At 42.1% G+C, this 26,432-nt stretch overlaps 1 protein-coding gene across 2 annotated transcripts; it reads right to left on the bottom strand.

Moving 5' to 3' along the window:
* Positions 1-3,105: 3,105 nt before the first annotated feature.
* On the bottom strand, positions 3,106-26,432 carry PLPP5 (phospholipid phosphatase 5). Of its 2 annotated transcripts, none has more exons than XM_075207029.1 (8): positions 26,359-26,432; positions 21,499-21,591; positions 20,585-20,693; positions 13,262-13,352; positions 10,234-10,297; positions 8,922-9,046; positions 7,714-7,884; positions 3,106-7,231 (listed from the first exon to the last, which is right to left on the bottom strand). In XM_075207029.1, exons 2-8 carry the CDS (start codon positions 21,567-21,569, stop codon positions 7,068-7,070), a joined length of 795 nt encoding a protein of 264 aa, XP_075063130.1. In that variant the 5' UTR covers positions 21,570-21,591; positions 26,359-26,432; the 3' UTR covers positions 3,106-7,067. The 2 variants fall into 2 exon arrangements, with proteins under 2 accessions (XP_075063130.1, XP_075063131.1); XM_075207030.1 differs by having other exon boundaries at positions 21,499-21,570; positions 26,359-26,404.

Consider the following 26,432-nt stretch of genomic DNA (forward strand, 5'->3'; position numbering starts at 1 on the left):
CCGTTTAATATTTTCGGTCCAATCTCGTTTCCGCTGTGTAGTGTGTATAAACTTCCGACAATCCACCGATACTTCCACGACCTGGGGGGCGTGTGTATGTTAATCCCAGTCCAACGTGGTGTGGAATCCGCACATCACCGTGTTTTGTATCGATGTATATTAGTGGCACATTGCCAGTGGCAATGTATATTGCACCTGTCTGGCTGCAGACCATTACACTTGTGCAAAGCACGTGTGTTATTACCCTTTGCGTTTATGATGGCAATGTATTCATATTTACTCTTTATACACTTATACCTTTATAGCCTATTAAAGTTATATTAACCTTTATTAACTTATCATTGTGAATTACCCAGAATAAACCAGTGTTCAAGCAACATTTTTATTGCAAGAAAAAGGTACAAAAATTGTTACACACACAGCTGTCAGAAAGATCCGAATGAGAATTGAGCGCGCCCAAACCAATCACAGAGCTGAATACTGCAGAGTATTATTTTTAGTATTTTTAAAAGCGCTACTGGTTTGTGGCAGAACAGGTCTTGATGTCGCTTGGGTTTCTATTCCCTTTGATTTCTTTATCTACGAAACAAGGAAATAAAAAATGTTTATCATTTAACTTATATATCTGTAATTTATATGCAACAACATTTTCTCACCTTTCACACTGCTCGAGATCAGTTTATATTTATATTTTGGTCCCTGTGGAAAAATCGCAATAATAGCGTGTTTAACCTGCGAGCATTCTGGAAAACAGGCGCCATTTTGGTTATTATAACGGTACAGGTATGTGCCCAAAGCATTTACATGTCTACACATGTTCACTGAAATACCTTTGTGTAGAACTTTAGTATATTTCTCTTGTTCAATTTTTCCTTGTTTGCTAACAGATGTAACATTAGTGGTATCTCAACAGGCCTTCTCACCGTTAATTCTTCGTTCTGACATAAAAAATTAAGTTATAAATTAGCCTTTTACATTGCTTTATGTGACACTACATCTGCTACTCTATCTCCGTCTCTGTCTCCATAGCTGCAACCCCCACTGACACCTTCTCCTCACCCGCAACCCCCACTGACACCTTCTCCTCACCCGCAACCCCCACTGACATCTTCTCACTTGCCAGCTTCTGGCGCTCCTCGGTGCCAAACAGGTTCCTCTGTCATTTTATACACTCAGACATGGGCGTTTGTTTCTGCTGTGGACCAATCGGCAATGATGCACGCCAAGAATGGATTACATACAAAGGGGTTTTATTATTAGGGAATATTCATTGCATTCCACTTTAGCAGTTAAATGTTTTTCTAAACTTCTATTTTATAGATATTAAGGGAGTTAACTATAGCTAAAGCTCTGCCCCTTTATGCTAATGTCTTTGGTATCTCGTACAGGTCCCGCAAATGTCGCTGCAGTGTGTACGAAATTGAAATCATTGTTCACGACAAAATGGCTGTAAAAAGTCGCTAAGGGAAGTCCGCTCTTCCCTTTCTTGTCCTAAACAAGGCTAGTGTGTATGCAGTCCATGGACCGAGCGATCACATGTAAAATCGCTCGGCATAAAAAGTTGGGTCGAAATTTCTGTAGTGTGTACCCAGCGAAAGGGCTGTCTGCAGGAAGGCCAGTGATATGTGTTGAGGAGGAGAATGGAAGGAGATAAACAGAAAGTCAAAGATAATCAGATAGTGAAAAGAGAATAGTCCTTAAACAGTAGGACCATTATATAAAGGACCCTGTACAATTACAGCAGGAAAATTGTGATGTTAAACGCACCACTATAGAAAACAAAGTTAACACAGCAGTTATCTTTACAATGATCATAATGGACATAGAAAGTTTCCTGTATAAAATGCACCTGACATTCAAAAAAAAAAACAAAACAAAAAAAAGTGTCTTTCTAAAATTATAGACTGACTCTATTATTGGCACCTACTATGTACCTATAAATTAGGCAAGTCCTTTACACAACTCATCTACAGCAAACCCCACATTATACAGGGAAACACCCCTAAATATATTTTCTGTACTTGGATTTCGTCTACATAATTTCATAACATTTAGGGCCCAATTCATTAAGGCACACAAAACAAACTTATTGTGCGTTTTTGGATTCGTTTTAAAAAGCTATTTGGGCAAACGAGTGTCCGTGTTCCGTTAGAAGTGGATGTGGAGAAATGTCATTTGTTGACTAGTGGTGAAGGTACGCACTGCTTCTATCGCACTTGCTGTATGCAGACAGACAACGCACTGCAGGATATGTACAATACATATGTGCAATATAAAGTCCCAGAATGCATAGAAAAAAAAAAAAAGTATTCAATTATGGTCACCTGTTAATAGTTATTAATGAACAAAAAAAAAAAATCCCCACGAAATACATCATAAGGTCATATACTGTCCATAAAATGCATCTTTACAGTTGATTTTGATTGCAAACACCTTATAGCCTGCATATTCGACCGTCATCACTATCACTCGGCACTTACACCTGACTTGCAGCTGATGCAAGTGATACAACTAAAAAAACATGTACCAGAGAGATGCCCAAAGCTTGAATCAAAAGCTGCTATGTGTACTCAATCTTGGCACACCCTTACTATACACTGTAGTATGTGCATGCGCCCCTTCCACTTCACATTCAGCCCCTGAACTCATAGGCTCAAGTGTCTGAAGTATGCTTTCCATTCAAAGATAAATTGGATGTTCTTGCATTGAGTGGCATATAGTCCTTTTATGAGCATGCTCAGTGCAATCTAACGCAAAATACGACACGTATCAGCATTTATGTTCCCTTAATGAGTCAGACCATTCGGACAGCAGAACCACAAACTTGTAGAAAAAAGTTTGAGATATACATAAAGAAATCGATACTTTGTAAAGTGATCAAAAATTATTTAAAGTACTCATGTATGTTAATTTTCATTAGTTACCATGTACCTCTATGTTTATGAATAATAAAATACAGGAACATGAACTTATTCAAAAGGATTATTCAGACTGCACAATCTAATTAATTTATATGGTACATGTGCTTTTTGTTTTAATACATGAATATGTACACATTGTGGAGATAAATGTTCAAAAACACATGATAACAAAGATGCACACAAGTAATTATGCAAAAAACTTTACGGAATCTTTATACATTCAACATTTTTTTTTAAAATTTATTTTGCGCTTGTCAATGTATACAGCTGTCATATGCAAACATTGAAATGTAATGGACTTTTTATCCACAAACAACTATGGCTCAGAAATCAGATCACAACCGTAATAGTGGTATATAGGCGATTTGAGCTGCAGCATTCAGAGAGTTTTGCTCCTCGTATAGGTTGTTGATAGAGGCAGGAATACAGAGTAGAATTGTAAAGTTACCTATGTTAAGATACGAAGGAGTACAAAGACCCTGTGTGACGCTGGCCTATATTGTCCTTGATAAGGTTAACAGATCCTTGAAATATGGAATATGTGGATTTTCAAAGGAGTTCACTCTTGCCTTGAAATCCCATTAATACAAGTAGGTTTATTCAATCAGCTGCTAGATGTACTACATTTTCAACTCTGAATGTCCTCATTTCAGGTCCAAGAACACTACTTTGAGGGGACGCTACTGAAGTTTTAAAATTATCCTGGCACTGAAACCAGCTGACATTTTGGCCACCCAAAAGGTTGGCATTTAAGGCAACAGGCCGTGTGTCTGACAGCAATACTTAGATAACCATACAAACCCTTTAAGCATATTTTTCTTAAGTATAACATCTTGGGTATATTGCGGAAACATTAAATACTATGGCTTTCATTTAAATGACAGAAAAAATACACTTGGCGATATTCACACCCTTAACTTTATATCTAGATATAAATAATGAATATCTAACAACATCAAAACATATACATTTCAGCTATGCAGACTATAAAGAGTACAGGGAAAAAAAACAATAGGATTATTGTTACTCCACTATACACATGCCCGAAGCCAGGAGCACCTAAAATAAACTGAAGGAATAGTTCTTATAAGAGGGGCATAGTAAGGGTGGAGCTGTCCTTCAAATACTAGTTAAAGTGCCCCAGACTCCAGGACCACCTACTATACCCCCCAATGTTCCGCAGTGTTACCCAATCAGGCGACAGAGAAAGTGGTCATTTAATTCGAGGTAGAGATGATAACACAAATTTTGCAGATTTCTTACAATATGAATACTTTGTAAAGAATCTTTGTCTGACAAGTAAGTTAGGAATCTTCTGAATACCGTCACAATGAACCTCCACAGAATGATATACAAAGCTGTTGATCCCTTTTTTGAATTACCAGTATTCAATACGGAGTGTATAATATAAAATCTTCATCACCTACGAGCTTGCACAGGACTTCTTGAAGGTGAGGGCCAAACTATGTTAACTGTGCATGATAGGCAGTTTACAGTATCTTGCAGAAGTATTTAGTCTAACTATTTTCATTTTACTGAATGCAACACCAATATTTTTTTCTCTGATATTTTTATTTCAAAGCACTGAAACTCAGCATTGTTATTTCTTTTATTATGTGAAATTGATCTACAAAAAAAAAAAAAACATGTTTGCATAAGTACTGAATGCCTCTGTTGTGGAAGCTGTAAGTTCACACTGGTGAAGAACAATTGCCAAAAGACAAGTGCTTTACAGTTGGCCTCCAATCATTAAAACCTACCATATTTTAAAAACCCAAAAGTTAAGGGGGTAAATGTATCAAGCTGAGAGTTTTCGTGCGGGTTTGAAAAGTGGAGATGTTGCCTATAGCAACCAATCAGATTCTAGCTGTCATATTGTAGAACGTACTAAATAAATGATAGCAGGAATCTGATTGGTTTTTCAAAACTCCCGGAAAGCTCTCAGCTTAAAACATTTACCTTCAGGAGTCATTATTCAGGTTGAGAGTCTGAAGGACAGCTGTAAGAATAAAGACTAAAAAAGCATCCCAAAGAAGTTAAAGCAAAAAGAAATACGAATGCAGAAATTAGGAAACCTGTATAAAATGATATTAAAAATTGTTTGGATGGTTCCAGTGGGCACTGGTGCTTTAACCATCAGGAAGTCCAAGATACATCAAGCCATGTAGACACAGTCTTGAAAAGGTTGTTCCTCAAAATAGTAGTATAGTAGTAATAGTTAGTATAGTCTGGATAGCATTATGCGGTTATTAAAATTGAAAGACGAATGAATGATGCAAAATACAGGCAAATGCTGCAAGAGAACTTGTTTGTGATCATTGCTCTTCTGAAAGATGAGGTTTCAGTTCATTAGAAGACAAACACAATGCCAGACTAACAATGGAGTGGGTCAAGAACAATGGCCCAGTCAAAGTCCTGGGAGTATATTTACTAAACTGCGGGTTTGAAAAAGTGGAGATGTTCTTGCCTATAGCAATCAATCAGATGTATTTAGTACATTCTACAAAATGACAGCTAGAATCTGGTTGCTATAGGCAACATCTCCACTTTTCAAACCCACAGTTTAGTAAATATACACCCTGATAACAATCCAAATCAGATTCTCTGGTACCAATTGAAAATTGGGGTGCACAAGCATCACGAAACCTCACCAACTGGAAGAATAAGCCAAAAACCATGTGTAAAGCTGGTGCACACGTACCCCAAGAGGCTTAAGGGTAAATGTGTTAACCTGCAGCGTTATAGAATGTCACATTAAAAATATGTGTATAATAAATCGAGTTTCGGAGCTTTGAAATATAAATATGAGAGAGGAGAAATTCAGTATAGGAGTGGTTGTTCAATAAAATTAGAAAATTGGTTTGAATACTTTTGTAAAGTACTGTAGATACCTGGCTAGAGCAAAAAGGACACATGGATGAGTTGCTAGCGATACTGATCACTATGGTAACTGCATAGAACATTAGTTTCATGTATTCAACCAGTGGTGGGCAACAGGCGGCCCTCCGAGTTTATTGCTGTGGCCCCCTAGCCGGCTGCTCACAATCTCCTGGGGGGGTGGATGACTTTGACATCATGTGACTTACTCTGCACAGTGCAGTGAGGTCTCCCAGCATAACTTGAGTAGGAGGGAGTGCACTGTGCCCCATCCTTCCAATGTGCGACCCTCCAGCTAAGCCAAGTTGCCCATCACTGCACTGGCCAGAGCTGAACACTGCTTGTAGCATTTGTGTCCAGTCCGTACAGTAAAGAAATGTCGGTGTGCACCTTCCATATAGATCAATAACCACCATATTCCTGGCCTGTCCAAGAATTTGAACCCCTCCATAAATCTTGTTAATTAAATGGAAAATATCTGTATTGTATTCCTATAGCTTAACAACTGAATTAAATGTTAAAACCAAACATAATAAAATGGGAAATATTTGAGGCTTACTAAATAATTTTAAAAAAAATGACCTTGGCCCTATGATCCCCCAATACTAGATTGTCAAGCAAGGCCTCTCATACCCTCTTAAACTCTCTAAATACACAGTAGCCCGTCAGAGACCCACATATTGTGTCTGTATCCTTCAGAATAAAAATTGCAGGGAAAAAAATTGTATTTACAATATTTGAGATAACTCCCTTAAAATGTAATTAGTCACATCAGATACTCCTTTTGTTGTCAAAGTTTATGATTTTTTTGCAGGTGTGATCCTGTCCTGATGATCTCCTGACTGCAGATTACTGGACATTATATATAAATCAGCACTGTGTGATCCTGTCCTGAAGCAATCTGCAGTCAGGAGATCACTGGACATTATATATAAATCCAGCACTGTCTGAAGTGGTCCTGTAAAATATTCTAGAATAGCAATAGAATGCTACATTTCTGTAATGCAGAAGCACCTGACTAGGCATACCAGGCTCATGACGACTAGCCCGTGTTGCTATAGTAACTATAGCATAGCCAAATTCACAGAGTTGGTCCTTCAAATGTCTAATGTGACACTGTATCATAACCATTAATAAAAACATGGTTTGCTCCTGAGAAAGCAGATATTACCTCCGTTATAAGAGGCCACTGCTGTGCACTATGGCAGAAGAAAAAGTGTAAAGGTCCATAAATTAGGAATGTAAAGCGTCTTCTGTCCCGATATGACATCATACATCCAGACTGTACCCTGCAGTACTCAGCTTCCTCTCCTGAGAAACCCGTCCCTTGCTCCTGTATGGTTGGTGGCAGTCTCTGTCGCTCAGAGGAGGATAATGCTGTCTGTAGCAAAGGTAGGCAAAGAATAGTCCAATCAAGGCACCAACTACCACATCTGAAAGAGAAGGGAATCCATCATCACTTATTTATATAGCACCACCAATTCCGCAGCGCTGTACAGAGAATATATGTCACTCACATCAGTCCCTGCCCCCTTGGAGCTTACAGTCTAAAATCCCCAAAACAGACATACACACATACACCCGTTAATTTGGTCAACAGCCAATTAACTTGCTAGTATGTTTTGTAATGTTGGAGAGAACCAGAGCACCTGGAGGAAACCCACACAAACACAGGGAGAACATACAAACTCCACACAGATGAGGACTTTTTCCGGAATTGGAGTCATGACCCCAGCACTGTGAGGCAGAAGTGCTAACCACAACCACTGTGCTGCCAACATGTGGTCCTGTATTTTAATAAATAGCCCCAGAAGTGATGATCTAAGCACCTGAAACATTACTGATTGGGCAGAAAATAAATGGTGTCCTCTTCACCAGTGTATGGCAATTAAAGACAGCAGATCTGCATGCTTACCCTGCCAGTGATGCTTGTAGTCGCAGGTGCGGGAGAGTGCGATGGCTATAGCACCGAGCAGCGGGAGAAGGAAGGTGCACAGTCTCCAGGAATGTCCACGACCACCCGGGGAGAAGCTTCCAAGTTTCCCAGCTACATACAGAGCAGTGAAGCCCAGCCCGGTAAAGGCAACTGGTTGAGAGATGGGGAGTAGAAAATGGAGGTGAAGAAACCAAAGAAGTTAGAATTACACATAGTAGTGGTAGATGCTGCCGAGGATCTGTCCTTACCAAGTTTAAGCAAATCCTAGCAATTCATTAGCCGTGGCCTTACAAATGCTACAGATTTCAGGTCTATACATTCTGCTGGTTGGATATATTATATCTATCGATAGCTATCTTGATATCTATAGCCATTTATCTCTATTTCACACAACAGGATTCGTTCGTTTGATAGACTAAACTAGATGCATTATATAGCCATATGAAACCTATAGGTTTGTATCCTTATAGAGATAAAGACCCTTATGAAGACCACATGGGGACCAAAATGTAGATTATTTTTCAGTCTATTTAAACGCACTGAAGATTTATGAGTGGGCCGTTGTTTCGTGGTAGACAGAGACAAACAGAACTTCCATGGTGGACAGCGTACAAAAGGGACTAGGAAATTGATTCTCATGCTGTGTGTTAACCATGTGCGTGTTACAATTGAGCACAGTATGACTACTCCGTTTTATTTCTGGAAATTATAACAATCTATTGTGGTGTTTGATATAATAGGGGCGAGTTAATGCTCATACTACAGTAACTGGGGAAGGGCAATAAGAGTCCCATAGAGTGCACAAATCATGCAGGGTGGTTCTTAATAATCACAAACGACTCTCCCCCAAACGGCACTAGGATAAAAGCTGCCTCACTAAGCAGCACAAAATTAATGAGTGCAAATATTCGATTTGTAAATAGTAGTGTCTGGTGAACTTGTTTAGTTGGTGCCCAAAACCATCAGATTTGAAATACAGTAGATACGTTATATCTATTAAGTATTCTACAGCAAAAATAGGTGGAAATACTTTAAAGAGCAGCAGCCACAAACCTAAGTATCATACCAAGCTCTCAGTTGATAATAATGGACTGTCATTAAACAGTTTAATAACCATTTTATTGTGTTAATTCTCATGTCATAAGATTTCTTCCTTTTCTCATTGAATAAGTTGATACGGTGCTTACATGAGGTGTGGCCACTGGGAAAGCTTTTTCTCCCTTCAATCACCACCTCTGGGTCACCTGTACAATCAAGTCCTGGCAACTCTCGCCCATCTGGAAAACAGCGGAACAGAAAATCTGGACGAGGCCTAAGAAGAAGAGAGCAAGTGGCATGAAAACCAGAGATGCAGGTGAACAGGATAGAAAAGAGAGTGATCATTGTTCTGGAATGCAGCATGCACAAATAAAAGAAAAACTATGAACAAATGACAACTAAAGAAGGTCATCTACAGCATGCTATAAAGAGAGCAATGAGGGGGATCCTCTTGGGACTGTGCTCACCAAATTCCTCTGGTAAAAAAAAAAAAAAAAAAAAAGGTTCAATTATGGTTCTAAAAGCCTGATCCAAAAACAGGACCCATGTTACATTTTGACAAATATGTAGCTGCCCAAATTAGACAAATCTATCCATTTGTAGGTCAGGTGGGGCACCATCAGTATGCTCAGCCACTTACAATACACACCATCAACCAACTTTTTTTCCGCCAAGTGTAATAAAAATTAGGTCTAGGTCATTCTTAACAAATGAGTTTGAGTTCCGAAAAAATGGTGACCACCTTAAAAGTGCATCTCCACCCAAGCGTTATACTTTACAATTAAACATGTGGAGACAGCATAATTGGGAGGGGGAGGTTACCCTCTCTGCTCCTGTGTCCTTCAACTCCCCTTCACTATGATGAGCCTGGCATGGCTTATAGACATTGTGGTTTGTATGCAAGAGCAGCTGAATAGAATTTATGTCACCTGTTGCGACCTCACCAGGAATTCTATCTGTGGTGTCTAGAACAGTGTGATGCCACTTCAACAATGCCGGAACATACTAAGTGGTCTTTCTATTTTTTTTTTGGTCAGTTTACTACATTATCTGTCAACCATGACAGGCTCACCATGGTGAAGAGTCGGGATGCAGATAAAGATGGGAGCAAAGAAAACCTTTTTTTTTTTTAAACAAACATAGTTGCTCCAATATGGAATGGTCACATAACAAATCATGAGGGGGTAGGATTACAGGTACCAAAGTTTATATAACTTTCACTGGTACATGGATACAAATACCAGATTTTGTTTTGTAGTCATATGTGGATTTTAATGTACATACACCAATAATACCTTTCTCCCACAATCTATCCAATTTCAGGGCACACAGAGTTGCATCCCTAACGCCATCTCACATAACAGCGTGTCAGAAGAGCAAGTAGGTGGCACAGCCAATGCCAAATAAACAGTGTATTGGAGAAAAGTTTGGCTTGTACGTGTCTGAGTTCAGGGCACTTACCGTCCAACTATGAGTTTTATTGTATTGGTGAAGATGCCATTGAGGCCAAGAGAGAGACTGGCAGCTGCAGAAAAAAATGTGGTGGAAAACATTAAGTAACTATATATGCCAGATTCTATTACCATCATGGTAAGGACACGCTAGTGCTCGTCCTTCTGCCACAGCATTATAGAACATATAGATAATGACAAATTAATGGCAGACATGAGAGATCTTGGACCCCTAGCAAAAATGCTAAATCTACTGTAAGGATCAAAAAACCACAAACATTTTTTCTGCTGTCAGAAAATAAATGTGTGTAGGAGTGTACAAGAGAAATAAAGATTTAACCTGGAGTCTCAGTGAAGTATTTGTTTTCTATATTAAATGTTCTGCCTATGGTTAGTAATGTGGGATTGGTTACCAATAGGGTGTGTTTCTTTTTTCTTCGCTTGACAATATTACTTTGTATTTGCTCTATAAGATAAAGTTTCAATATGTACGGTGTAGGACAACTTTCTCTATAAGTGTGTTGTCTATGTCAGATATTATTTGAAATTACCATATCCAATTATCTAACAACTTGATTGTCTTCGTCTGAAATCATGCGAATAGCACGCTACAGCGTGGAGGAGTGTAATCAACCGCAACACGTGGCAAACACTCCTGCATACATTTACACAAACACACACATTTGTAATTAGCGCATATTAAAAGTAGTTGCAACACATAGTTATTTGTACTGAAATGTAGCAGAGTCTATGATGAAATATTATAATGTTATATACTCGTTAGTGGGATCTAAGGTTCAGGTCACAGGAAACATATCATGTCTGGTATCATTCAAGACCCCTATTTATCCGCAGACGTCCGGTTCAATTGCCGAAAGGATCGCACCTTGCATATGCTAGTTATGGATGACAGACAATACCATTCTTAATCATTTATTTCCTGTGTAATGTGAATAGACCAGTTTGAACTAGTTCTTGGCGGGAAGATTAAGTATGCATCTTCTGGAGAGCTGACCCTCACCCTATGAGGGCATCGTTTGAACTGGCCAATGACCTGCATTACACTGGACCTTCCTGAAGCCTGAACCTATGGAAACATGCTAAATCATCTATTCTTTTCACTGTATCACTGACTGTATATAAGCAGGAGCTTTGGAACCAATGTTCAGTCACTTTGACCCAGACTTCAGGATTGAATGCTGTATACTGGATCAGGGCCTGCTAAGTAACTGCTGTACTTGCTTATTCCTTAAAGTGCTGCTTAAGTATGGTAGTTAAAAGTAATCAGAAAACTGTACAGTTGATAGCTTAATGCTGGGAATAAAAGTATTATGATCATCATCTAAATGTTTCGATGTTACCCTTATTTGCAATGTTACATTTTTCTCTCTTCTGGGAATGATTCTTTTTATTACTGTGCAAGTCAGTTATGTAATGTTTATTTTTTCTGCATTTATTATCCATCAGAAAATCTATCTTACACAGCATGGAATCTCTAGGTCAGATTGCTCTTTGATGAATGAATCTGTATTTTGTTTTATTAAAAAGACTCTGGACACCAAAAGTTCATTGAGGAGCGGTGCAGAGAGGAGTCGGCAAGAAGAGAAAAGACAGAAGAGGAGAAGAAAGAAGAAGAAAAAAGCCGATAGAAAAGCTAAGTGCAAGAACGGAAGCAAGGCGGGCCAAGGCCGCACGGCAGCGAGTGAAGGCGGGCCAAGGCCGCAAGGCAGCGAGTGATGAGGGGCGGGGGCAAAGCAGCACGGTACAGTTTGATCAAGGGGGGCCAGGACAAGGGGGGAGCAAAAGCAGCATGGAGGGTGCAGTGTGATCATAAGGAGGCACAGCATGTTTATGAAGGGGCACAATAATCTGTGTAATGGCACAGCGGGCTTGTGGAAATGTAATGTGTGTCTGGTAGGTGGTGGCCAACTAATGGGTGCTATTTTGTTTGTGGGGTGATGGTGGGGCAATTAATTTTTTTAGTTGGAACAATCAATTTAAGATTTGGTGGTTTGGGCGCTATTAGTTGAATGCGTGGCTGAGTTTGAGAAGCATGAGGTCTATTTATTAAATGTGAATTATTTAATGGCAGCGACAGTTGTTATTTATTTATTATATGTAAATGCTATTAATTTATTGGTGGGGCTGTCTAGAAGGAGCAAAACAGGTTTATTTATTAAATGGGAATACTATTACTTTAATGTTGGTGCTGGAGGAAGACCCAAGTATTAAATCAATAGGACCCACAATCAACGCCGAAGCTGGTTGGAATTTTCTAAATGCACCCTTTTTTCCCCAAATAGGGTCCCCAACATTCCAGGATCCAGACAAGTCACAACTAAAGTAACCAGCAGCCACAGGTGGCGAAAGTGACAAGAACAGGTAGGACAGTCTGTCAAATGTTCTGAGTCTAGTGGGACAATCACGATTGGTGGCTGTTCTGCCCAATCTAAGGGGTAGGTCAAGACTGTATTCTTTATATACTACACTATGGTGCTAGCTGTCCTTCGTGGGCTGACTCCCACTCTATAGTGTCTGGTCTCGTCTCTATGATGGCTGGCCACACCCCCTCTGTTGGGCCCCTAGCGCCGCAGTTCCCCGGTGGACACTTCATGACCCAGTCAGACACTGCCCAACTACATACATGTATGTGTCTATGACTTAAAAATAAATACAAGGAAGAAAAAAGTGCCTAGATTTGGCACACATTATGGATTTTGAATTTCTTTGTCTCCCACAATTAAAGATTGTACACCTATGGACTGACCCTTTTTACTGGTGGCCCTCCTCCTGGCCCCTTACAAATGTGGATGCCATTTATTCTCTGGTCTTATTCATGGAGAGCATAGCTAATCTTTGTACTGAATTTTTTCACTGATGTCACCAAATTTGAAATTCTTAGTTTACCACTCTAGGAAACTCACAGTCTGTAAAATGATGCGTTAAGGGGCATACTTGCATTCACAGCGGCTGCTACACCAATCGGTCTAATTTAAACCTGTTGTCAGTAAAATGATTACTATCAGAATAATGATTACCAAGTATGGCTTCCAATGTATCCGTGTGATCCGCTCGGCGGCAAATACGTGCAAGGGTCACAACCAAAACAGGAGTTAAGAACGAGATAAGCTGGAGACACAAAGAATATAAGAAATATAAGTCAGAGGTTCAACACAGCACATGCACATACAAGAATTGCCATTTTCATACGTGTACTCATCATAGAAGAACTTTGCTGCTCTGCAGAGCAGGAATGTTTAGGGTCAGAACACCTATTGTACAAACAGAAGATAAAATGGGTGGGTCTAGAAATGTAGATCATTAAAGCATTACAAAACATGAATAAATGTTAACACCAGTTTTGAAAGAGTGATTGGCTTCATTTTGGCCTAAGCCTTACACATGTATCCCCGGGAGTCGGCTGAGCGCAAACTACCTAAAAATGATTGATAGTAGATAGCACAGTAGTGACATGATATTACTATTAAACTGATGTAAGAACATTGTGGCATGATAGATATACATTTCTCCCGTCTTTATCTCTTTGCCTTGTATACATTTCATCACTTTGTGTAAATCTGTTTTCTGTTGGCTACAAATTATTTCAGCGTTGTCTTAAAGTTAACTATATTTAGGCAATAGTATGTCATGACTTAAGGCCATTGTATCATTTTAGTGGGAATTGTTTAAGTTCAGCTATAACCAATCCACATCATGAACTGTGTTCCCTTTTATGGTGTGAGTGCATAAACAGCTATAAAATAAGAGGGCACACAGGTCACTCTCAGCAACAGACTTAATGCATACGCCCCCCCCCCCCCCCCATTACCACAGGGCCATCTTAACAACATTATGGGCCCCCGGCAAAACAGTGCACCGGGGCCCATGTATAAAAGATGGCCCTGCCCATTACAGGTTAGCATTGGTTTTAAAAGTATTATCATTATTATTGTTTATTTGTTAGGCGCACACAAGGTTTCCGCAGCGCCGTACACGGCACAAACAGTAGACTATACAGGGTAAAACAATACAGAACAATAAACACAAAGTACCAGAACTTCAGAAACTCCAGGCAGGCAAATACTGTAAAGACGGAGCGGAAGAACAGGTATGGAGACAGGAGGGGAAAGGGGCCCTGCTCATAAGAGCTTACATCCTAAGGGAGGGTAAACAAAATCAGGCACAAGAGGGAGCCAGTGAAGCAAAGGGGAGGGAAAAGGAGTCAGGGGAGAAACAGAAGAGGTGGGAGGTTAAGTGGATGGTTGGTAGGCCTTAAGGAACAGGTGAGTTTTAAGTGCCCGCTTGAAGGAGCACAGATTGGGTGAGAGACGGATGGAGCGAGGGAGGTCATTCCAGTGAAGGGGGGCAGCTCAAGAGAAGTCTTGTATTCTAGAGTGGGAAGAGGTGATCAGAGTGGAGGAGAGGCGGCGATCATTGGCCGAGTGCAGGGAGCGGGCGGGAGTGTGAATGGAGAGGAGGTTAGAGATATAAGGGGCAGTAGACTGGGAGAGAGCCTTGTAAGTGGTGGTGAGGAGTTTGAAAAGGATTCTGTAGGGGAAGGGGAGCCAGTGTAAGGCAAGACAGAGAGGGGAGGCAGAGGAGGAGCGACGCGAGAGGAAGAGGAGTCTCGCAGCCGCATTAAGTATAGAGTTGAGGGGGGCGAGGTGGGAGCAGGGGAGGCCAGTAAGGAGGAGGTTGCAGTAGTCGAGGCGGGAAATGATGAGAGCATGGATGACAGTGTATATGGATGACAAAGTATATGTTAAACTGCTACCATGGGGTTTTGAGAGTGACGGTAGAGTTGACACTTAACAGGTTAACTTTGTTAATGTATCAAAGCTGACAAACCCCTCCCCTCTGCAACCCCTGTAGCTCCTCAGTTTAGTTATAAAACCCCAAGGAAGAGAAGCCAAACAATTCGAGAACTCACAGCAGACAAGCAGAAGGGAGGGAATGCAATGTCCCCCCAGATTGAATCAGAGAAACAGATTTATCGTAAGTAGAAAAATCATCTTCTCTTTCATCCTATCTGGGGGAAAAGAATACCATGGGGGCGTTCTAAAGCAGTCCCTTTAAAGGTAGGAACGCTCAACGGTACGTACAGCACTGCTACCAAAAGCTGCGTCTATTGATGCAAACACATTGAACTGATTAAATTTGGTAACAGTATGGATCGAGGACCATGTGGCTGTTCTGCACAACTGGTCAGCTGAGGCCCCATTTCGTGCAGCCCAGGAAACCCGCAATGAACGGGTGGAATGGGCTACAATACAATCTGGCACAGGTCTGTTAGCACGGACATAAACCTGCTTAATAATAGAAGTAAGCCACCCTAGTAATTGATTGCTTAGAGGCCGGCCATCCTCGTTGAGAGGAGTCAAACAAAATAAATAACCAATCCGTGCGGTGAATCTTTGTTATCCCCCCGAACATAAATTCTTAGAGCCCTGACCACACCCGGAGACTCCATGGAACCTGTCCCTGAAGACTGTGGGCCACCATTAAATACCAGAACCACTAATTCTTGTTTCACATGAAAGCTGGACACCACCTTTGGTAGGAAATCGTTCTGAGAACCACTCTATAATTGTGAAAGATAAGATATGGTTCATGCCATAAGAGAGCACCCAATTCTGACACTCTACAAGCCAATGCAATAGCTAGTAGAAATAATACTTTCAAAGTCAAGAACCTTAATTCTATATACAGAGAGTGGGGGTCCGGACAGAGAGTGCGGACGCAGCAACTAGGAAAATCGGAGAGAAAACTGTGGGGCAACACCTACCTCTGCCCGAGTCAAGAGTCTCCTGGAAGCAATCAGCCAGCTAGAGCGTGCATTATCGGCGGTGCGAGAAACCGGAAGTGCCGAGCCGACACCCGGACCGAACATCCGGTCATCGGGACCGCTACCCGGATAAGCCTGCTGGATTGGGCTGAGAAGTCGGAGAGGACCGCCGAACACACCCCGAAAACCCGGTTAGTGCAAACTGGGCATTGCTGGTCTCTGAGTGGCTGATAGTGGGTGCAGTTGGGAGGCCACACACCAGTGTTCCCCGTAGAGAACCTCCCGCTCTCCATCTCTTTTTACCTGACCAGGTCCTCAATTCCTCATGCCCACACTAGTGGGGGTCATCCTGCAATACAGCGAAACCGGAAGTCGTGGAGGCCATAGAACAGCTTCTCTTCCGGTCCCCACAGATCGGCTGGGTAGTTGCTAGGAGGCACCAGCAGGTGGCGCTCTCACCCTCACAGGACACTAAATCGTTAGCAGGCAGGTCTTCTTGGCTCTTCCTGGATACCAGCCAGTATTTGTATGCACTGCAGAGCCATTCTGAGAAATAGTAAACTGGCTACTATATTGAGATTTGGATGAGTCACAGAACCCCTGATAATCTCAGAGGTCTCTCTCTGGAGTGTCAGCTTAGTACCTCGGCTCAATAAGAACCTTAATTCTGTGGTGCGTAATGATTCGAAAGGAGGCTCTTGAAGCGTATCTAGCACCAAATTAGTATCCCAGGTGGCGGTTGGAGGAACATATGGAAGCTTGATATGTAGGACTTCTTGCAAGAAGGTCCCGACATCCTGCATGTCAGTCAGACGCAGGTGAAAATATACTGAAAAGGCGGAAATCTGTACTTTCAGAGAGCCCAGAAGGCCCGCATTCAAGCCATCCTGGAGAAAAGCCAGAACCCTTGGAAGACGAAAGGCAGCCGTGTGACATGTTCAGTTTTCACACCATCTGATGTATTTTCCACTGCATCTGGAAAACCTACATGTCAAAACTGGTTTTTTTTTCTAGACTACGAGTAGTGAACACTCTCTCCTTCAAAGAGAACTCTCTGGACCTCCACAGGCTGGCCTCAGCCATGCCGTTAAATTGAGCCAAGGCAATTCCTGATGGGTAAATGGTCCTTGCTGAAGAAGGTCTTCTCGAAGAGGTAATTTCACTACCTGACCTACCACTAGCCCCAGAATTCCTGCATACCAAACTCACCTTGGCCAAGCAGGAGCCACTAGAATGACTGGGCATCCCCCTTGCTTCACTCGAAGGATTCTGGGAATCATTGGGATGGGAGGAAACAGGTAGCCGAACCTAAAGTCCCATGGCATCGTCATTACGTCGATATCCACTGCCAAGGGGTCTCTTACTCGAGAGCAAAACTACGGCACCTGCCTGATGTGACGCGATGCCATTAAGTCCAGGTCCGGAATCCCCCATCGTAGAGCCAGAGACTGGAAGACCTCCAGATGGAGCAACCATTCTTCCGGCTGAGAGTCTGCTTCCCAGTTTTGGATTCCTGGGATAAAGATTCTGATATAGCGGGGACGTGGTTCCCTGTCCAGGTCAAGATCTGAGGAGCCACTCATTGCTCCCGCGCTCCTGGTGCCCACCTGTCTGTTGACATAAGACACTGCCGTCGGATTGCAAACGGACTGGGTGTCCCTGAAGTATTGCCTGGGCAATCTCTAAAGCCATTAGCATGGCTTTTTGCTCCAGAATGTTGATGGGGAGTGAAGCCTCCTGAACGGTCCAGAGTCTCTGGAGCCGCAACTGAAGTATCACAGCCCCCCATCCTGTCAGGCTCATGTCTGTGGTTACCAAGATCCAGGACCTCCACACTGTCAGATTGTCCTGGACTGTCCACCATCCGAGGGAAGCTTTCGCATCTGTTGACAACTGTATCAGCTGGCTCTCCAATTCCAGATGGGATCCTTACCACTTCCTCAAGAGGTCCCATTGAAAGTATCGTGACTGCAGCAGAGCATAAGGGATGATCTCGAAGATCGATACAATCTTTCCAAATAGACGCATGCACAAGTGGCCCGACTATCAGCGGCAGGTCATCACCCGAGCCATCAGGTTCCTCAGGGATTGAGATTTGTCCTCCGTAAGGAAAACCTTTTGTTAGTTGGTGTCCATGATTAGTCCCAGACAGGTCATTTTCTGTCACGGAAACAATTGTGGCCTTCCTCGATTTATGAGACATCCGTGTGTCTCCAGTGTCCCGATAGTGAGGACCAGGTGCTGATTCACCTGGAGAGCGGAGGAGGCTTTTATGAGCAGATTGTCCAGAAAGGGCACTATTTGCACTTCTCTGGAATGAAGACAGGCTGCCATTACTTTTGTAAACACTCTTGATGCTGTTGAAAGGCAAAATGGGAGAGCTCTGAATTGGTTGTCAGACGGTCCCACTGTAAATCTGAGAAGGGCCTCATGAGCCTTCCAGATATGTACGTGAAGGTAGGCATCTTTGAGGTCTATAGATGCCGTGATTTGATCTGGTACCAGTCCATTGACGAGTGATCTGAGGGATTCCTTCGAAACCTGACCACCCGTAGGTGCCCGCTTAACTGCTTTAGGTTTAGCACAGGCCGGTTCGAGCCGTCCGGCTTTGGAACCAAAAAGATTGGAGTAGAACCACTGTCTTTTTGTGTTCCGGAACCTGGCAGATGACTGCTGCGGAAATGAGAGGCAACACATGTAAGCATCGCCTCTTTCTTTCGAGCGTCGCAGGGTAAGCTGGTTGTGAAGAAACCGAAAAGGTACCGGACCTGATAGATCTATTATGTATCCTCTCGTCATGATCCCCCGAATACAACGGCCTTCCGAGGACGCAGCCACCTGATCTCTAAACAATAGCAGACATCCACCCACTCCCGCGATGAGGGGAGGGAGACCGTCAAACTGACTTCTTTTCTGAAAGCTTAGGGGATGGACGTTTCATGGAGGAGGAAGGCCTACCTCTATACGATTATCCTCTAGATTCCAAAGTTCTCAGTCTACGTGTCTGAACCTGGCCAGCGGAGCCCCCATGAAATGAACCAATCATCAGTGTTCTAGGTTTTGGAACATTTACAGGGAGGAAGCTCCTTTTGCCTCCTGTGGCCTTGCACATTATGCTGTCCAGTTCAGGTCCAAATAACACTCCCCCTAAATAAGGGAGTGATTCTAAAGACTTTTGTATTACGTGTCTGCATCCCAGAACCTGAGCCATAAGGTTCTCCTGGCCGCTACTGCGGTTGCAGAAATAGAGAAGGAGCCTGCATTCTGGGCGGCCTCCTATCCGGAAGCCTTCTTGAGATGCAGGCCAAAGGGAAGTAATTCCGAACTTTACAGACTGGCTGCTAATTGGTCATCCCATGTTTCCATAGCCCTGGCAACCCATGCTGATGAAAACATAAAATGATGTACCTGCCGCAGTGTAGATGCACTTTAAAAATATCTCTATTTTGCGGTTAGTATTATCCTGCACGGTGGCTGTCCCGTCCCTGGGATTGGAAGTGTGGTGTGTCGTGCTAAGCACCTCACCGGTGAATCAACCCTTTGAATCTGTTCCCAACGGTGAATTTCCTCCTCCTGTAACGGATATAAAGCCAGATACCTATGCAGAGCAGTAAGTTTGCTATCTGGCTGTTTCCAGGTTAAGATATTCCTACACACTGAGAACGAAGTATCAAATATCAAACTCACCTGGGAATGGGAAAGTTGTTCTCTATCTGGGGGGACACTGCTACCATGGGGTTATGAGAGTGGCGGTAGAGTTTGGTCCGCCACCAGCCTCTGACCATTGCCCATCTGAACCTGGTCTTCTATCTTTCCTTTCAGTAAACTTGGCATCCTTCACCGTATAAACCAGTGTTACTATGTAAGCACTGTTACTATACTGTGCATGTTGGTCTCCTACTATGCCTTGTCCAATACCCTGATGTTAATAAGCCCCTTAGCCTACAGGATAATTCCTGAGGGCAACCCAATATTTGCAAACATATAGCATTCTACAAGAAAGGGAGACCCCATGAAGCAGGTTCTAGACCCTTATTATCTGATGAGTATTTCCATAATGCCTCATTGTATTGATTTAGCTGTGTGGCCAACAAACAATAAAGGGCTTATTGTCCATGCTGGCCACACAGCTAAATAAAGACTGGAGCTGGCTACTAGGCCTTTCTACATGGTGGCCTTAAAGTGCTTTTGCACATTAAATAAGCCCTGCTCTAAGTTTCCTCCCTTTCCAATAGCAATACTTGGAGAGGGGAGGGTTGTTGGGAGAAAGAGGCAGGACCAAAGGTTTTATAATTCTGCATATAGAATATCAACAATTAGACAGAACACTGGTCATGAAATGGTTACAAAGTGATATGGAACTTGTAGAACAAGTCTGTGTCACTTACACTGAAGGCATGATAAGAGAAAAATGTGCAGTGTAAACTCATCCCTTTATCCTGTCAATTATAAATAGCTAAACTAATATGCAACCATTCTTGTGTCTTAGTTAGAGTCTCTGCCTATAATGTACAGTACTGAATCCATTCAAGCCGTTCCTTTATACAGGCAGTATCTTATGCCACTTGACACTTACAAACATACTGTTAGTGGGGACCCAATCGGAGAGCACATATGGATTCCTGTAAAGCCACATTTCCTCCGGCTGTATTACTCGCTGGAAGGGATGCATCATTTCCGTCAACCTGTGGACAGAAAAATGTATCAAATTACCTTCAATAAGATCTATGTGGATAATCATGACAACAGTAGTAATCTGCAAATTTTGAGGAGCAGCATAAAAATCCTGTAAATGCCTATTGGTAGGTAACAGCACGCAGATTTTCGGAAATGTGGCATGAACATAATTTTAGAATATTGGAAGGATGGTGCAGGGAGGTTCTCAATGCTGCTGCTAACCGTGTCCAAGGTCTGGGGAAAAAAAGCAGTATTTTTTGTCATTTTTTTTTTTCTAAGGACTAATTTCTTATTTTAATAATTTCTGTGGGAAAGTTTATAAATTATTTATTACAGTGACTCCAACAAACCTTTATGAAGAAGCTTCTGTGAATTCCAATAGCAGTTTTATGGCTTTGCAGGTTATTATTGGTTATCAATATGTAGCCTTGCTGGGTGAATAGCAACCTGCAGTGACATCACAGCAGTCTGTTCAATAATTGTGGTAATTAACCACAACTCACATCAGCCACTAAAAGCATACATCCAATAGCAATACTAAACACCATCTGTCTCTTCCCTGTGACATCATTAAGCTGCTTAGTTGTGTCAGTAAAGAAAGAGCAATAGAAAATGGGCAGACGTGTGTTGCCTGTATTTGCACATTGGAGGAAAGCATTGTGTAGACTAAACCAATAATCACGAGCAAGCAGCTCATCAATTTGCTAGGATTGAATATTAGTTAAGAGTGAGGTCTCTAGATTCTGAAGAAAGGAGAGGCTACATTCTCATAAATGTGTAGGTGATACTAGACATTGATGGATTAGGACTCACAGAAATATTCCCAGTAGCAGGATCCGGATGCAGAATTCAGCTGCAAAGCCTTCCAGGATCCTCTTGTTCATCCTGGTGTAAAAAGGTCAGAACCTGTAAGATAGGCAGCAGCAGGTAATATAAGTGCAAATGCCTACAGCACCAGATCTGTACACAGCCGTACTCTTGTATTCTGTTATACTCAGACAATCTGGAGGTGAAACTTTGTTACTTGTATTAATACCCAAATTCCACATCTCACATTTTGTATATTTACTTTTGAGGAAAATCTTAATACTAAGAGGTCTATATACCACTGTGATCTCATTTGAAGTGAAGTGAACTTTGCTCAGGAGAGAGATATATATATATATATATATATATATATATATATATATAGAGGACAGCTAGTTTATGGGGTCACACACTCAGTAAAACAGATATTGCAGTCTTTCTACAAATTAAATTCACCCACATACATAGAGACTGAATTGTTCTCACTATATGTTTAAAATCCAGAACTATCTGCAAAAGCTTTGACATATTAGAACATGATTACACCTATACTAAGGCAATGACTCAGGGACTAAACAATAATAAATGCAACCAGAAGGGATTAAACTTAAAAAAAATAACTAATCAGTAATACATAGTATGATTAAGTTACAGCTTACAAAATAACAGCTACAGACGAGACTGAAGTTAGCTTCTTATTCACTTCTTATTTGCGCCCCTAGCTTCTTATTCAGAAAAGCTTATTTTTAAAGGATTAAATCAAGTTGGATCACTGATTTCACATCAGATTAGCACTAAAGGGTGTCCCTTATACAAACTGCAATAGTATTTAGCCTGACCCAACAAGGTTTTGGGCATGAAATCAGGGGGCAAAGTGGGCACAGATAGCATTTTCATTATTTTGAATAAGTAGCTGTAGTTTTGCAATGGTTGATTTTTTTATTACAATTTTCAACAAAATAAATCCCAAATCAATTTGTCTAAAATAAAATAGACTATACACAACATTAAGGGATAAAATGGACCAATAGGAATGAAACTTCACATTATCATAACACCCAATTATCCTACAATCCCTCCACAAAAACTACTGCATCACTTCACAATTGAGAATTATATACATCAAAGAAACAGGACATCCTCGAACAAAATACTCTGCATTTCAACAACCCCATCACCAATCTATAATACCACCCACACACCCTTTACAGTCAGGAAATGAAAACAAACTTTAAATGTAATGTATGTAAATCTTTAAATGTATGTAAATCTTTAAATGTAAAAGGGATTTCCACAAAATCTAATAGTGAAAGAACAGGATAGATAGCGAAGAATGGAGAGACTGACAGTTGTTAGCTACCACCTAGGGATGTCTCAAAATCGTCCAGAGTCTACCCCAGCTCGCAGCATCCATCTGGCCCCTCTCCATTTCCCTTATTTTCCAAACCTTGTGTAGAATACTACCCTCCACCTCACTACAGGGAAGGGTTTTGCCCCTAATGGAAACTAAACACTGTGCACTCCACATGTAAAATCTATCAACTGCGCTTACTAAAAAAATGTGTGCTTAACTCAAAATGCCCACACCTTTTCAGCGCTCCATACACCCAGTCATGCCCAAAACAGAGTCCGGCCAGGCAAAAGACAAGAGTATTATATGTAACTGACCACCCTTTGTTATTTCCCACTATCAAATTGGTGACCCAACTGCATTTAACCCTTGCAAAACTACAACTACTTATTTAAAATAATCAAAATGCTATCTATACCCACTTTGCCATCTAATTTCATACCCAAAACCTTGTTGGGTCAGGGTAAATACTATTACAGCTTGTGTAAGAGACACCCTTTAGTGTCAATCTGATGTGAAATAATTGATCCAACTTGATTTAATCATTTAAAGATAATCTCTTCTGAATAAGAAGCTGGAGCGTGAATAAGATGTGAATAATGATTTTGGGTCATTCCCACTTTACCTTCCCTCTCCTTCTCCACCTTTGAAGTTCACTCCATTCGGCTCTTCTCCCCCATCCACCTTCGTGTCTCCGTCATCTACCGTCCCCCTGGCCCCACCTCTCTTTCTTGACAACGTCGCCGCCTGGCTCCCCCATTATCTTTCCTCTGACCTTCCATCCATTATACTAGGAGACTTTAACATCCCTATTGACAACTGCTCTGACCCTGCCACCATCAAACTTCTCGCCCTTTCCTCCTCCCTTGGCCTCACTCAGTGGACCTCCTCCCCTACCCACTGTCTTGGTCACTCCCTCGACCTTGTCTTCTCATCTCTGCGATCTCTCTGACTTCTCCAACTCTCCCTTCCCACTCTCTGACCACCATCTCCTCTCCTTCACTCTGTCCTCCTCCCCCGCTCCCACCTCGCCTAAAGCCACCCTCACCAGGCGCAACCTTGATGCCATTGACCCCATATCTTTCTCCTCCTCTCTTGAAACTCTCCTATCACCGCTGCTCTCTATGGCCTGCCCTGATCAGGCGTCCTCTGTCTACAACAAATCCCTCACTACTGCCTTAGACGCTGTCACCCCGGCCTCTTCTATCCACCGCCGACACCTTATTCCCCAACCCTGGCACTCCAAACTTACACGCTTCCTTCAAAAATGCTCTCGCACAGCTGAACGCCTCTGGAGGAAATCTCGTTCCCTGGCTTACTTCCTCCACTTTAAATTTATGCTCTCCTCTTTCTGCTCTGCCCCTTGCTAAACAATCCTACTTCAAGTCCCTCATTTCTTCTCAGTCCTCCAATCCCCGTCGCCTCTTTGCCACCTTCAACTCCATCCTCCCCCCCCCCCCTCTCCCACTTTCCTCTCCGCCTCTGACTTCTCCACCTTTTTCTCTTCCAAAATTGAGGCCATCAGACTGAACATTTCCTCCTCCAATCCCTCTCCCGCCACCACCATCGCTTCACCGCCCTCTATTAATCAGCTCTGGTGCTCCTTCACCCCTACATCTGGTGATGAGGTTCGCTCCCTTATTCTTTCCTCTCCACCCTCTACCTGTCCTCTTGATCCAATCCCCTCTCACCTCCTTCGCTCTCTTACTCCTACTGCTTGCTCTCACCTGGCTCACTTTTTCAACTTGTCACTCTCCTCTGGCACAGTCCCCTCCTCATTCAAACACGCTCTCATCTCTCCTATCCTCAAGAAAGCCAATCTTGACCCCACCTCCCTTGCGAATTATCACCCTATCTCTCTTCTCCCCTATGCCTCCAAATTACTCGAGCGGATTGTCTGCAGCCGCCTCACCAGACACCTCTTGGTCAACGCCCTCCTTGATCCCCTCCAATCTGGCTATCGCCCCCTCCACTCCACTGAAACTGCCTTGGCCAAAGTTACCAATGATCTCCTATCAGCCAAAGCCAAGGGTCACTTCTCCCTACTCATCCTCCTCGATCTTTCCGCGGCCTTTGACACTGTAGACCACCCCCTCCTGCTGCAAACTCTTCTCTCTCTGCCTTTCCGGTTCGGTCCATGCCTGGTTCACCTCATACCTTGCTAACCGCTCTTTCTCTGTATCCACGTCTGGTTCTTCCTCCACCCCCTCCCCTCTCCCTATTGGAGTCCCTCAAGGCTCTGTTCTGGGCCCTCTACTATTTTCGCTCTACACTTCGTGTACGGCGCTGCGGAAATCTTGTGGCGCCTAACAAATTGATGATGATGATGATGATGATGATGATGATGATGATGATGATAAGAAGAAGCTAACTTCAGTCTCGTCCGCTATAGCAGGTTATTATGACCAAATATGGAATATACTGTTATCTCTGTGGGCGCATTCTAGAGGGAACTTGCCCCCAGAGGAGTATTGCTGTGGGGACTCTCAACACTCTAGTTATTTTATTCTAATACAGAAATATGCGACCTCTCAATTTACCATTTTTCCATAGAATACAAGCCTTAATATTTCCAATGATAAAGATGTACAAACATCGACAACCATTACAGCGGATTTTACCCATGACACAAGACACTTGTGAGCTACAAGTTCATATTTTCAACCTGCACTCTCCAGAGTTGAAATCCATTAGTGAAACCGCAATTACTGACATTCTCAGATCCATTTGGTGTTGGTTTATTTAACCTATTTGTATACTTGTCTCCTGAGTTTGCATTCATTGTATTTCTTCTCCTACATTTCCACGTGTATTTTACAACCATATTAAGAGCAGAAAGTTATTAATACTATTAATTACAAGATCATATACAAAATACTCATCACTTTGACCATAAATTCATCTATAAACATTTAACGATTGAAACAAAGCCAATCGACAGGTATTTGCACAGTGACCTTATTTAGACCTTATCTAGAAAGACTACACAGCATAAGTATTTGACTTCTGTCCAACTAGAAATTCAAGTTCATTACCTTAGACACATACTTGATATCATTACAACAGTAGCAGCTGTATAATTTCCTGGATGTTTAGAACACAGTGCCCCCCTCCCAAATAAGTGTACATTAATTTATATTTAAAACCTATACCTTAAACCACTTTTGGGTATCTAAATGTGAATAAGGTGGTGGACCAAACTTACCAGTTAAAAGCCTGTGATGTATGACACTATACATACACATCTGTACTTTATATTAATATAATGTACTTGCAATATCAATACAGTTTTACAAGCATGCATCACAACGCAGTGCTATTGTACATAAGCATTACATGATGTGTAACCCCTATAACTGCTGTACACGCTCCATGTATCCAACGACATATTCTACTGTGACAAGTTAATTACTAGGCATTAATAATACTCATGAGATAGCAATGACAACTAATACTATGTGCACCCTTACACTCACATTACCAGCACTGACATGACGTAAACCCCGCCCACTTACCTTGCACACGTGGCACTGCCACAGCGCTCCAGGTATGGACACTGCAACCTCGATCCGCTACTTGTATATATAGA

The sequence above is a fragment of the Mixophyes fleayi genome, chromosome 4 (assembly GCF_038048845.1).
Source record: "Mixophyes fleayi isolate aMixFle1 chromosome 4, aMixFle1.hap1, whole genome shotgun sequence".
Lineage (NCBI taxonomy): Eukaryota > Metazoa > Chordata > Amphibia > Anura > Limnodynastidae > Mixophyes > Mixophyes fleayi.

Coding starts and splice junctions, on each gene's coding strand:
- PLPP5 (XM_075207029.1), bottom strand. CDS start 21,569: ATGAACAAGAGGATCCTGGAAGGCTTTGCAGCTGAATTCTGCATCCGG. Junction 13,353..20,584: donor TCCCCACTAACAGTATGTTT/GTAAGTGTCAAG, acceptor TTGTGTCTCCAG/CTTATCTCGTTCTTAACTCC. Junction 9,047..10,233: donor ATAAAACTCATAGTTGGACG/GTAAGTGCCCTG, acceptor TCTTCTTCTTAG/GCCTCGTCCAGATTTTCTGT.